The 13,103-nt window shown below is 46.8% G+C and overlaps 1 protein-coding gene across 3 annotated transcripts in view; it reads right to left on the minus strand.

The window, feature by feature from the left end:
• ASTN2 (astrotactin 2) overlaps positions 1-13,103 on the minus strand; it is a 602,974-nt gene that overhangs the window by 325,557 nt on the left and 264,314 nt on the right. For 2 of the 3 annotated variants that reach the window (XM_073314892.1, XM_073314893.1), the window contains exon 10: positions 12,909-13,046. The exons of the other annotated variant lie outside the window; for it this stretch is intronic. In XM_073314892.1, coding sequence (XP_073170993.1) covers positions 12,909-13,046 — 138 coding nt within the window. The remainder of the gene's footprint in view (positions 1-12,908; positions 13,047-13,103) is intronic. 3 annotated transcript variants of the gene reach the window in all.

The following is a 13,103-nucleotide window of genomic DNA, read 5'->3' on the forward strand; positions in this document are numbered from 1 at the left end:
ATAAATTAAATCTTTTCTCTAACATTACTGCCCCACAGAAGCCAAAACTGTAATTGCCCAAGGGACATTATGTGATTGAACCGGGGGAGAGCTGCCGTGGGAACACAACACTGAAAGGGACCTTCTGGGTCACTGAGTCCAGGCCCCTCTTATCACAGACAACGCAGTCATATAATCGCAATCAATGTAAATGTATCAAGCGTCACTTTACTGCAAGTTGGGTTCTTTGCCCCCACTACTCCTGTTGGGAGGCTGTTCCCAAGCCTCCCTCGTCTGATGGTTGGAAACCTTCTGATCTCCAGCCTAAATTTATTTATAGCCAGTTTATCCCTATTTGTTCTGGTGCCAGCATTGTCCCTGAGCTTAAGTAGCTCTTCTCCCTCCCTGGTGTTTACCCCACAAGGCATTTGTAGAGAGGAATCAGATCCCATTGCAGCCTTGTCTTTCTAAGCTAAGCAAGCCAAGCTCTTCTAGGGTGCATCTATACTAGAAATGCTACAGCAGCACAGCTGCAGCCAGGCCCCTGTTGCCTTGTAGTGTGGACACTTACTACAACCATGGAAGGAGTTCTTCCGCCGCTGGAATAAATCCGTGGCTCCGAGACGCGGCAGCTGGGCCAACGGAAGAATTCTTCTGTCAACCTAGCACTGTCTCTGCTGGGGCTTTTCTTCCCACAGCCCTGCGCAATGTAGTTAAATTGACCTAACGCTGTAGTGCCGACCAGCCCGAAGGCTTTGTCTACGCTAAAAAGTTAGGTCAACCCAGCTAGGTTGCTATGGGGTATGAAAAATCCACACCCCTGCGCAACTGAGTTAAACTGACCTAACCCCCCATGAAGACAGCACTACACCAATGGAAGAATTCTTCCATCAGCCTAGCAACCACCTCTCAGGGAGGTGGATTAATGACAGCAATGGAAGAACCCCTCCCGTCGGCTTAGGTAGTGTCTACACAGATGTGCTGCTGCAGCCGTGCCACTATAGTGTTTCGAGTGTAGACAGGCCCTAAGTCTCCTCTCAGAAGGCAGGCTCTCCACCCCCTGATCATCCTTGTAGCCCTTCTCTGCACCAGCTTCAGGCAGTCAAAGGTTTAGAGTTGCTCCAAGCATGAGGTTGCATCCCTGACCATCTTGGCTAATAGCCATTGATGGACCTATCCTCCATGAACTTAGCTAGTTCTTTTCTTATACTTTGGCCAGCACAACATCCCTATCACATGCCTGTCACAACTCTGGCAATGAGTTACACAGATTCATTGCACTCTGAGTAAAGAAGTACTTCTTCTTGTTGGTACGAAACCTATGGCCTATTAATTTCATCAGGTGACTCTTGGTTTTTGTACTGGGTGAAAGGGTAAGTAACACTTTTCTATTCACTTTTTCCACACCATTCAAGATTTTATAGCTCGCTATCTATCATACACACCTTAGCCATCTCTTTTTTAAGCTGAACACCCTAATCATTTCAATTTCTCTTCATATGGAAACCACTGCATGCCCTCAATCATCTTTGTTTCCCTTCTCTGAACATTTTCCAATTCCTCTATATCCTCTTTGAGATGGGGTCACCAGAACTGGACATCGTATTTAAGGTGTGGGTGCGCCATGGATTATATAATGCAGTGGTTCTCAAACTGTGGGTCAGGACCCCAGAGTGGATTGTGACTGCATTTTAATGAGGTCACTAGGGCTGGTGTTAGACTTGCTCGAGCTTAGATTACAGGTCCCCTGCCTGGGGCTTCGGCTTTGCCCGCCACCCGCCCGGGCGACAGGGATTGGGTGGATTCAAACTTTGGTGTTCCCCCTCCTGGGGTCATATAGATTGTTTTGTCATCAGAAAGGGGTTGTGGTGCAATGAAATTTGAGAACACCGATATGGTGCCATTATGATATTTTCTGTCTTAATTTTCTATCCCTAAATACCACCACTAAAGGTGGCAGTGGGGGGGCGGGGGGGAAGTAGGGTGAGAAGAAGAAATAGAAGAAGAAGAAGAAAACCCCTTTCATGACAAAGTAGTTTTTGGATTGTGCTATCGGGCAGCTCTCCAGCTGCACTGAGTATTTGCATCACTTCAATGCCCCTCCCTGCACACATTGTATTCGTATATTTCTCATGATGTCTGTTCAGTCCCCTTCCCACAACAAAGAGGCTGTTTGAAGGAGAATGAAACCAGGACTTCCTCGGTGTTTGGACAGCTGAGCAGAGTGGGAAGCCTGTGGATGCTAGCATAGTGTGTGTCCATCGTTATGAATAGTAACAAAAACAGAAGAAGTCATCCCCCATTTCTTTTGAAGATCTGGGGTAAAACAGGGGGAAGCTGCAGAGTCCAATAACAGTGTTTTAAAAGCTTGTAATGAAAAGATCCAGAGAAAACAAAAGAGCATTACAAATACGTTCACATTTGAAGAGCTTTTTTTATTTATTAGATTGGCTCAATAAATATCTAAACAACATCTGTGGGGAGGTTTTTTTTAGTTCGTTTTTTTTCCCTTCTTGACGCTGAGGCATCAGCGCCAATGCAAACAGCAATCAGACTCAGGGAAAACCCAAACCATCTCTTGAGACTTTGCAGGGTTGGTCTCTATGGCACTGGGTTTGCTAAAGTTTGCTCCAAAGTGGTTTTAAATGGCCCAGAATGCTTCTGTCACTTTTCCTGGGGTGGAGTTTTACAACTCAGTGGCAAGAGGCTGAGAATTTTGTAGGATTAAAAAAAAAAATTAAAAAGGACTTTTATACTAATGACAAGAAGACTAAGAGTTACAATAGCAAGAATTAAAAACAACAACAACAAAGAATAGAAACAAACCCCAAGAGCTTTGGAAGGGATATAAACCCCCATGCTTCAGGGCATGAACCAACTTCTAATGCTTGGGATCAGGAAGAAACTTTCTCCAGGTGCAGGTTATTTCATAACTTTCTTGTCTCTTCCTTGGAAGCAAATGATGCTGGCCAAAACTTGAGGGTGAGGGAATGGTTCGCTAGGGGTTTTGTATTTCCAATTTGCTTTCATCCCGATTCAGGATTTTATTCCAATTCAATTTCATTCCAGGCAGGGGTCCAGGGGCTGGCAGGGCTCCCTATCACAGAGGGGGACCCGAGCAGCCCCCAGAGACCTGCCTCCAGCTGGGGTTCCCAGGACTGCCAGGCTCCCTGCTGTGGAGCTCTCGATCCCGGAACACCATCAGGTTTCCAGTGAAAACTTGTCTGTGTTCCGGCAAACGTTTTGTCAAATCTGCCACAGAGCTGGCAAAACATTTTGCTTCAGCAAATCAGCATTTTCCGACAAAACAATTTCAGAGCAGCTCTACTCAGAGACAGGATACATGGACCTCGGTTCTGGCCCAGCTGGGCAATTCATAGGTGGCTTTCAGCATAAGTTTTCTTTTTAACTAACATCATCTGATCATCAACTGAATTACACCACATTGTACAGCCCTAAATAATTCCTATCCTGCCTTGGCATTTACATCCTTCAAAGTGCTTTCACAAGGGTAGGTCCCTACTTAGTCATCCCTTAGCCAAGCTAGAAATAGCTGGCTCTTTTCATCTGCTCTCATAAATCAAACTGGGAGGCAAGGAAGAATTCCAAGGAGCAGCCGGGACCCTGTCAGGGGAGATTACAAGCACAGGACTGGAACGCGTTCTCAGTTGTCTTTCAGCAAAGGCCTCTCCTGTTCTGTGGTTTTTTTTGGGAGATGCTGTCCACAGATGGTCCCTATCCCGGCTTTAAAGACTTGGAGCTCCCCTCCCCCGCTCCCTTTGGAAATAAGGAGCCCGCCAGGTTGATGAAAGCCATCAGCCCGTGCAACACGGCTGTTATCTCTGGCGATGACAGAGCCACCGTGACATGCCAGGTAATGAATCACCCTCTTTTCAGAAATGAATAAGTTGTGGTCGGTGATGCAATGATCAATTTGCTTCATCACGTTAAGCCGTCCATTCATCACCAGCACCTGCTGTCAGGGGCTCAGGGCCACTTTTATTGGTGCTGGCTGCTGCCATTATCGACAGAGCAATAGTCTTTGAAGGTAGCTCCTCGCGGCTCAAGGCTGCCATTGATGAAAGGAGCTGATAAAGGCCTTGCTTTGCGCTCGCCCATTCTCTCTTCCAGCAGCAGCAAATGGTTTCTTACCGGAAAAGCATCTCCCTCAGCAACCTCTTCCCCCCTGATGCCTGGAATGTCCCGAAGCCAAACCTCTCTATCAGGGGGCCTATCAGACAGATCTTCTATATAGGAGGCTGCAGGGGACTCGATTTCCCCTCAGCACCCGCTGTGACTCCAAGGGGCACAGAGCTATCATAAAATCGCAGGATATTGCAGGCCCTGTAATCAGCTGCGTCCTTCCCATCCATCACTAGCGTGCACCATCCAATAACCCCAGCCCTGGCACGCTGCCTGGCCAGCCTTGTTTCCTTAAGATCCTGCAGACAAGCAGGTGGTGTCAAGATGAATGGTTCACTCAGGCAGAACGGGGAAATGCAGAATAGCATGAGTGAACTTGGAGAGAGAGAGAGTGTGCGACTGGGAAGAAGCTGGAAAACCATTCTATGCTGCACCAAGAAAAGCCAGCTCAAGAGTAGATCCTGGAATCAGTTCTGTGTGGTTCAATGGATAAGGCACTGGACTAGGACTCAGGAGACCTACACTGTATTCTTGGCTGTGCCACTGACCGGCTGGGTGACCTTGGGCAAATCACTTCCCCTCTCACCTTCAGCCTGTCTTGTCTATTTAAGCTGTAAGCACCTTGCAGCAGGGACTGTCTGTGCACAGCACCTAGCACAAGAGGGTCCGGATCACTGTCAGGGCCCCTGGGCAGTACCATACAAGGAATACTAGTAAAAATGCGAACAAAAGGAATCTAACATGACACCAGCCAGCATTTTCCCAGTCTCTGCAGGCAGCGGGATATTGCAGGATATTGCAGGCCCTGTAATCAGCCACGTCCTTCCCATCCATCACTGGCGTGCACCATCCAATAACCCCAGCCCATTTGCATAGAATAATTGTCACCAATAGAGCATTCACCCTTCTGCACAGATCTCAAAGCATTTTATCAAGGTGGGCATTATAATCCTCCTATTATTGATGGAGAAACTAAGGCAGAAAGAGGTGAAGAGTGTGTTTCCCCCACCCAAAAAGTGCCCTAAGTCACTGAAGAGCTACAATCCCATTGACTTTCAATTTGAGCAAGTTTCCAAAGTGCCCAAGTCACTTTTGAAAACGGGTCTCAGGCACTGCAAAGCTGAGTGCAGTATCCCCTAAATAACGTTTAAAAATCTGACCCTTAGGTGCTTTGGAAAACGTTCCCTGAAACGACTAGCTGGAAGGTCACCCACCAGGACAGCAGCAGAGCTTGAGTCAGGGATAGAATCTGTGGCTTCAGCCAGCACGTGCTCCTGCAGCGTTCCCCTTTTCGGCTGGGTAAGTTCGGAGACGGCGGACGGAGCTCCCTCTCTGTCCTGCCGTCGAAAGGAAGAAGCATGTGCAGTAGTGAGAGAAGCGAGAGAAAAAAAACAACAACCTGTTGATTGGCCAAAGAATTCAGAGAGCAAAGGGGCTCACTTGGGAGCAAAATGGAGATGAATCGACAGCGAGTTAAAAAAAATTCATTCTTCTGCTGAACACTTGCCTCTCCATCAGGGCACCTCAAAGGCTTGTCAAGCAAAAGCAGGGCTTTTATTTGTTTCTATGGTTGCCATAACGATAGAGCTGTAAGTCATGTCAGCTGGAAGCAGAGGCTCTGCTCCTGTGATTTATAGCTGCTCGGGCTAAATTAGAAACTTTTCTTTGGAATCAGTGACAAAGTCGGAGTGCGTGAAACCGGCACTTTGGAGAGGGGAGAACATAAAAAAATATATTAATAAATAACCGAGCACAGACAATCGGCAGGTGTGAAAAGAAAAGGAGATCAAAAGCTTCAACCCAGACCGCATGGGCAGCAGAAGGTGCACGAATCCCCTACCTATTTACCCACCAATGTGTCTAACCCCAGATCCCACAGGGACCATTTAGGGGTAAAAGGGGAGTTCAGGCTCTATGGCCCATTCAATCCTTGATCCGCTCTAACCCCAGATCCCACAGGGACCATTTAGGGGTAAAAGGGGAGTTCAGGCTCTATGGCCCATTCAATCCTTGATCCCCTCTGGCCCGACTGTCAGCAACAAAGCTAATTGCTTTGGTTTGTGATGTGGACAATTGCTCGGTAAATTCTGGATGAAGACAATCCACTCATTCCACACAAGTTGCCAAACAGCCCTAGAATCATAGAATATCAGGGTTGGAAGGGACCTCAGGAGGTCATCTAGTCCAACCCCCTGCTCAAAAGCAGGACCAATCCCCAATTTTCACCCCAGATCCCTAAATGGCCTCCTCAAGGATTGAACTCACAACCCTGAGTTTAGCAGGCCAATGCTCAAACCACTGAGCTATCCCTCCCCCAGTACTGGCATCTGATATATCGATTTTTGGTCAATAGAGCTGGTCTGGATTTGAACTGATCCCAGAGGTGAAAGGTTCTCCCGTTCTCAGTCTCCTTAGCCATGTAGTCTCTGCTCACCTATGACAATGCTCACCGGAGCTAACCATTTTCTAGGTCATAATTATTCCCCTTTCCACTACTGGAAACAATCTGTCAGTATCATTTACATATGTCAAACTGGCTGGGCGTATCTAGTGGGGTCCTTCAGGGGTCTGTGTTGGGTCCAGTACTATTCAATTTTTTTAATTAATAACTTGGATAACGGAGTGGAAACGTGTGGATGACACCAAGCACTTGGGAGGACAGGATTAGAATTCAAAACGACCTCAGCAAATTGGAGAATTGATCAACAATCAACAAGGTTAATTTCAATAAAGCCAAATGCAAAATACTACACTTAGAAAGGAAAAATCAAACACACACCCACAAGATGGGGAATAATTGGCTAGGTGGCAGTACTGCTGAAAAGACTCTAGGGATTGGAGTGGGACACAAATTGAATATGCGTCAACAATGTGATGCAGTTGCAAAACGGGCTAATACCATTCTGGGGTGTATAACAGCTGTGTTATATTGTAAGACAGCATGGGTGAGGCCTCCGCTGGAGTACTGTGTCCAGTTCTGGACATCACACTGTAGGAAAGATGTGGACAAACTGGAGAATCCAGGGGAAAACAACAAAAGTGATAAACAGCCTATGAGGAAAGGTTTAAAAAAACCCAAACTGGGCATGTTCAGTCTTGAGAAAAGACTGAGTTGGGGACCTGATAACGGTCTCCTGTATGTTGTGGGCTGTTGTAAAGAGGATGGAGATCAACAGTTCTCCAAGTCCACTGAAGGTAGGAAAAGAAGCAATTGGCTTAATCTTTAGGAAGGGAGATTTAGGTTAGATATAGTTAGACTCTTTTCCCTAATAGTGATAGTTAAATAGTAGAATAGGCTTCCTAGGGAGGCTCCACATTATCAGAGATTTTTCAGAACAGTTTAGACAAACATCTGTCAGGAGTGGTCCTGCCTCAGTGCAGGGGCTGGGCTAGATGACCTCTCAAGGTCCCTCTCAGCCCCTTATTTCTATAATTCTATAGACACCATGCTGCCCCAGTACTGCACACCATTTTTTACCAACCATAGACCAGCTTAAACTACAGCTGGGGGATTCAGTGGAGAAATTACATTGGGAGTGCAAGGCTTGCCAGGTACATAATGAACTGATAACATTCACGGCGCTGTGCAATACATAAAGCTTTAGAAAGTCTCTGTCCCAACAGAGCGTGCTGGCACAGATCGAGAAGGCAATGCACTCTGGGAGACACCGAGGGGAGAAATAAGGGTTTGGATATTATGAACTTGCAACTTGTGGGAAATGTGGGATTAGCATGAGGAGAGATGTGGATTGCAAGCCAGGGCACGGAGGTCAGTTCATTCACAGCGAGCAACATGGGAAAAAACACAGAGATGCGGGAGAGCAGGAAATTAACAGATGTTTTAAGAAAGGGAGACAAATACTGATTGCTGGCCTCATCAGTGGAGAGGAATCTGGGAGAGTCCATCAAGCCTAGTACTCTGCTTCTAGCACAGCCAATGCCAGATGCTTCAGACCTAGGTGAACAGCCCCATAATGCACTGGGCCAAATGCCCAATAACACAGATTCCAATCTGTGTATGGCCATGCAATGACATGAAACTGATATCAACATCATACAATGGATCATATTGTGTGGCTGAGGAGGGGACACGTAATGCAGTCCCTGATGAATTATACATGCAAGTATATTAATTATACATTCAAGTTTCATTAACCATAAAAGAAGGCATGTGCCTAATTTATGGTGCACAGAATTAAAACAATACACCATTGTAAGTGATGCATGCAAAGTTATATCACAGCTCATCTCCGGTAAAAAAATGTAACATGGGGAACAATCCTGCATTGCCAAAGAGATGGGGTCTAAACAAATTGATAGTCCTTTCCATCTCTAACTTCTATGATAACAACTTCTCTAAGTCACAACTTGAAACTCATTGAGCTATCTAGGGCCTTTCACCAGACCTGCAGCTAACAGCTGGGACATGCAGCTGACTCTCTTGTTGAGCTATTTAGCAGAGCAGCGAACGAGTACAACGTTCCCTCTGAATGCCGGCAGGAAGCTGGAGTAGGCACTTCACTGAACAGCCATTGAAAGGCAGATCTCCATCTATTCTTTACACACTCTCCGGCGTCTTCATAAAAACACAAGGCCACACTCAGACCTTTCCCCTCAGAGTTGTAAAGACTTCACATGCTTCTTCAAAACTAGCCCCCCTGCAATTTCCCTCCATTAAACTCTTAGAGACAAGTGACCCCCAAGCCAAAGGGGACAGACTAATCAAAGGCCTGAAGGAATGTGGCACACTTGTTACCAAGGACATAAAAGAAATACATGACTGTTTTACTGCCACCGTATTACCGTACAGCAAATGGGAACCTCTCCCAGCACCAAGACACAGCTGCATTACAGTTAATGCATTTCGGCACTGAACAGGAGAAGCCCTGGCGCTGAGATGGGACCGCATTAGTGCTTATGCATTCCAACACAATCAGTGGGATATTGCAATCCAGAGACACGACTGCACTACTGCCTCCGTATTACAGCTCTGCAATGGGAAGCTCCAAGGGCAAAGACCCAGCTGCTGTACGGTTACTATATTACCGTAAAATACCCAGGAGTCTCCAATGGCAGGTTGTGTCTTACAGGTCAGTATTGGGGATTTACAGCCCTGAGAGACAAGTTCAGTATCTCCCCTCCCAGACTATCACTCTGAGGCTATGTCTCGACTTAGAGATAGGGGGGTAATTCCCAACTTTGCGCAGACATACGCACACTAGATCTCACTGAGCTAGCATGCCAAAAAGAACAGTGTAGCCACGGTAGCACAAGCAAGCTACCCCAACTACATACCCATGGGGTCCGCATGGGTTTGTACTCAGGGCGGCTAGCCTGTACCACTGCTCACCACTGCCCGTGCTACACTACTATTTTGAGTGTGATAGCTCCGAGTGCTAGCCCAAGGATGTCTTCACGAGTTGGGAATCATGCACACCTAGCTCCACGTGTAGACATGCCCTGAGTGTGTCTCAGTCCACAAGGACAAAGTGAAGGAACTGGGAAAATATATTTGATTATTTCCCAAACAGCTAAGCTTTCAAAGTAGCTTTCTTATTACAAGAGAGCACTTGAGAACCTCTAGTGCTGAGATAGGACAGCACCAAGCCTTCTTAATACCGGATGTAACTCCATCACCTATTCTCAGCATTGCAGTGAACCTCCAGCACTGGAACGTGATTCCACTGCACCCGTCACTGCATTAGAGAACCTGTAACACCAACCTACGCGTGCATCACCTTGGCTGTCATCCACCATGGGACACCCGGGCCCTGGAGCTGACAGCCTGATCCCTGTTTGAGCAGTGTTTAAGTTCTAATGCAGAGATAATAGATCATTTTTCGGTTTCCACTGTATCTGTGAAAACTTCCATAATTCAACATCAAATATTTATTATTACGTTTATTAAAGTTTTAATAATTTAGCACCTCCTGCATGTCAGAGTCAAGCTCAGTGAACTGTTCTCCCTTTATTTTACCTGGGTCACTCCAATATTTATATCCACAATTCTAGATTCAAGTTTCATTTACCAGGGAGCAAGTGACATTCTCGGCACCTGAAGCTTCCCCTCACCTCCATCCCCTTCTGTTGCTCTTTCACCCCCTCTGCAGTGGCAAGTAATCCCAGGAATCTCCCATAGGGATCAGTGTTTGAAGAGATTTACTGCCGCCAAGAGAAAACCAAGCTTAATAGACTTTGCTTTTATTAAAATAGCTTGGACTAAATTTGGAGGTGGAGAGAGACAATATTCTCCTGGCTAGATGTGCTGGGAGATATTTAAAGTGCACAAACATGTTAAACCTTCCCCAGCACCTTTCACCCCAGCACCACAAAGTGCTTGGTACAAAGTGAGCAACTCACAACAGCCCTTCAAGGCTGGGGTATATTATTTTGTAGGAACAGTGAGCCCAGAAACTAAAGTATAAAATGGGGAGTCAGGAGTTCTTGGGCTGGCATCCTGGCTCTGCCACAGACTTCTTGCATGACCTTGGGCATGACATGAACCTCCAGGCGCATGCATTGCCCAGTCTGTGAAGGTCTCTTCCAACCCTAATATTCTATATTCTGTGATAACTTGACTTTACATTTTTACATGAATGAACAGCAGCTCTTCCTGACAGACAGCTAGCAATGGCTACATCAGGGGGTAGATGCCTTGTAGGTGTCATGGTCAAAGTAGATCTTCAGGAGGGATTTGAAGGGGAGGGTGGTGTCTTTACAGACAAGGTAAGGGAGGTGTTCTATAAGCAGACTCATAGACTTTAAGGCTAGAAGGGACCATCACAATCATCTAGTCTGACTTCCTGCATATTGCAGGCCACAGAACCTCACCCACCCACTCCTGTAATAGACCCCTAACCTCTGGCTGAGTTACTGAAGTCCTCAAATCATGGTTTAAAGACGTCAAAAGTTACAGAGAATCCACCATTTACACGAGTTTAAACCAGCAAGTGACCAGTGCCCCATGCTGCACAGGAATGCAAAACAAAAAAACAGGGTCTCTGCCAACCTGATCTGGGGGAAAATTCCTTCCCGACCCGAAATCTGGAGATCAGTTAGGCCCTCAGCATGTGGGCAAGACCCACCAGCCAGACACCTGGGAAGCAAAGGGAAAGAAGGAGCAAAGACGACTATTGGAGAAGTGGGCTAGTTGGCAGAGAGGAAAGGGCAGGGGCATTGTGATAAAATGATGGAACCGAGGAGTACTGACTCCCAGTTGGTTGCTCAGCACACTAGACAACACTGCTCTCCTTAGGTTGGGTTTGTGCCTAGCTTGTCGGTGAAGGAAGAGAGGATGCACACCTGACCATCGCCTTTCTTGAGTGAGTGGATGGATGGATGTCTGAATGTTCGAAGATAGAGTTGCAACACTGATGAGGATCCATGGGGTAGAGAAGTGAGGTCTCACATTCATGAGGAAAGTCTTACCAGAAAAAAAGAACCTGAGGTCTCAATAGAACCCAACTAGCTTATTCTCACCCAGGGATTGATTTGGGAGACTCATGATGGTTGAGGGTAGGGGTATAAGAAGGGGAGCTCACACTTCCATAGTTAGGAGGGCAGCATAGCTAAACCCTCATGTACAAGGTGGGGTGAGACTTGCCCTGCACCCAGGTTAACCTCGTTCAGTTGACAGCCATCACAGCGCCAGCAGGGGCAGTCTCTAAGGCCCTGTCCTATACTTAGTTTTCTCTCTGGCACACGGTGGACACGTGACTTGCCCAAGGTAACACTTATAACCACAGAACACCTCTGCTTCCCAGCCCACACTCAGTACACTTCTCCTTCACCCAGCAGAGGTTCCCTTAGATCCAGCTTCTGAACTAGACCAGTACCAACCAACCAAAGTCTGGGGAACAGAGTGAGCCACGCCAGGGAAGCCAAACAAAATCCACCGAGTTTACAGAGAAGCATAGGAGAAAAATGTATAAAAACAAGACAAGGCAAGGTGGGCTCTGTTCACTAGGGACCAGCTTTGACCCCACAGCCAAGTGCTGGAGGCTGCAGCATAGGGGTATAAGACAGTCTGAGTACGTGTCTGCCAATCCTCTCTCTCTCCGCCTGGAGCCAGTGCCTAATGTTTTAATACCCAGGAGAACTGCTGGCATTTCTATGAGCGTTTCTGAAAGATGAATAATCCATTTGCCAAGTCAAGCAAGCAATCTCTCCCCTCCACTCCCTGCCTTGCAAAGAGCATTCCCCACTTGTGCTTGTCACAGTCAAATAAGAGCATGTGATTCTTGCTAGCCACTTGAGCTCTTGACATCCCTGACCCCTTATTCTTATTTAGCTCGCACTGGTGAATGCTTTGATGTAAGATACATCAGTATAAGTCAGGTTTCAATTGGTTTAATTTAAGAGAATCCATCCAACATCTGCACTAGTTTAGCTGCATGGATTGAAAACACACCTTCAGTTAAAATCTGAGCAATTGTGTGTGTAGGCCAGCCCTAAGCTCAGAAGAACTAAACAACCTAACAGCATCCGTGTAGGCCTCTTCCCACCATGCATATCATCTACAATGAAGGTGGCTCTCCACTGACTCAAGCATGTAGAAAGGTTTTTTGGAGAAGACACGGGCATGGAAAACACATTCTCCCTCAAGAAACTGATTCATGTGCAGGATTGCCAATGGCCAGGTCAACACTGAAGAACTCAAAGCCGCACTCAGCCCAAGAGAAAGTCCCATCTGGAGATAGGAAGACATCCCACCAGAGGGGTACTGCATCTCAGCTTCTTACAAGGAGCATTGAGAGTCATCTCCGCAAGACAGTTTGGTCCCCTACCTGACGTCTGCCGGGTCTTCCGTCACCAGGACGTCTGTCTTGCAGCTGGCGAGAGGGTTGATGGAAAGCTCCACAGGAGGCACCACGAAGCTCTTACTGACAGGTAGCCAGAGGCCCTGACCCAAACTATAAGTGGACCTGAGAGAGAGGCAAGAACGTAGCGTAAGCACATGAAATACAGGGCAAACGCTAGGT

This window comes from Lepidochelys kempii, chromosome 16 (assembly GCF_965140265.1).
Source record: "Lepidochelys kempii isolate rLepKem1 chromosome 16, rLepKem1.hap2, whole genome shotgun sequence".
Taxonomy (NCBI): Eukaryota; Metazoa; Chordata; order Testudines; family Cheloniidae; genus Lepidochelys; species Lepidochelys kempii.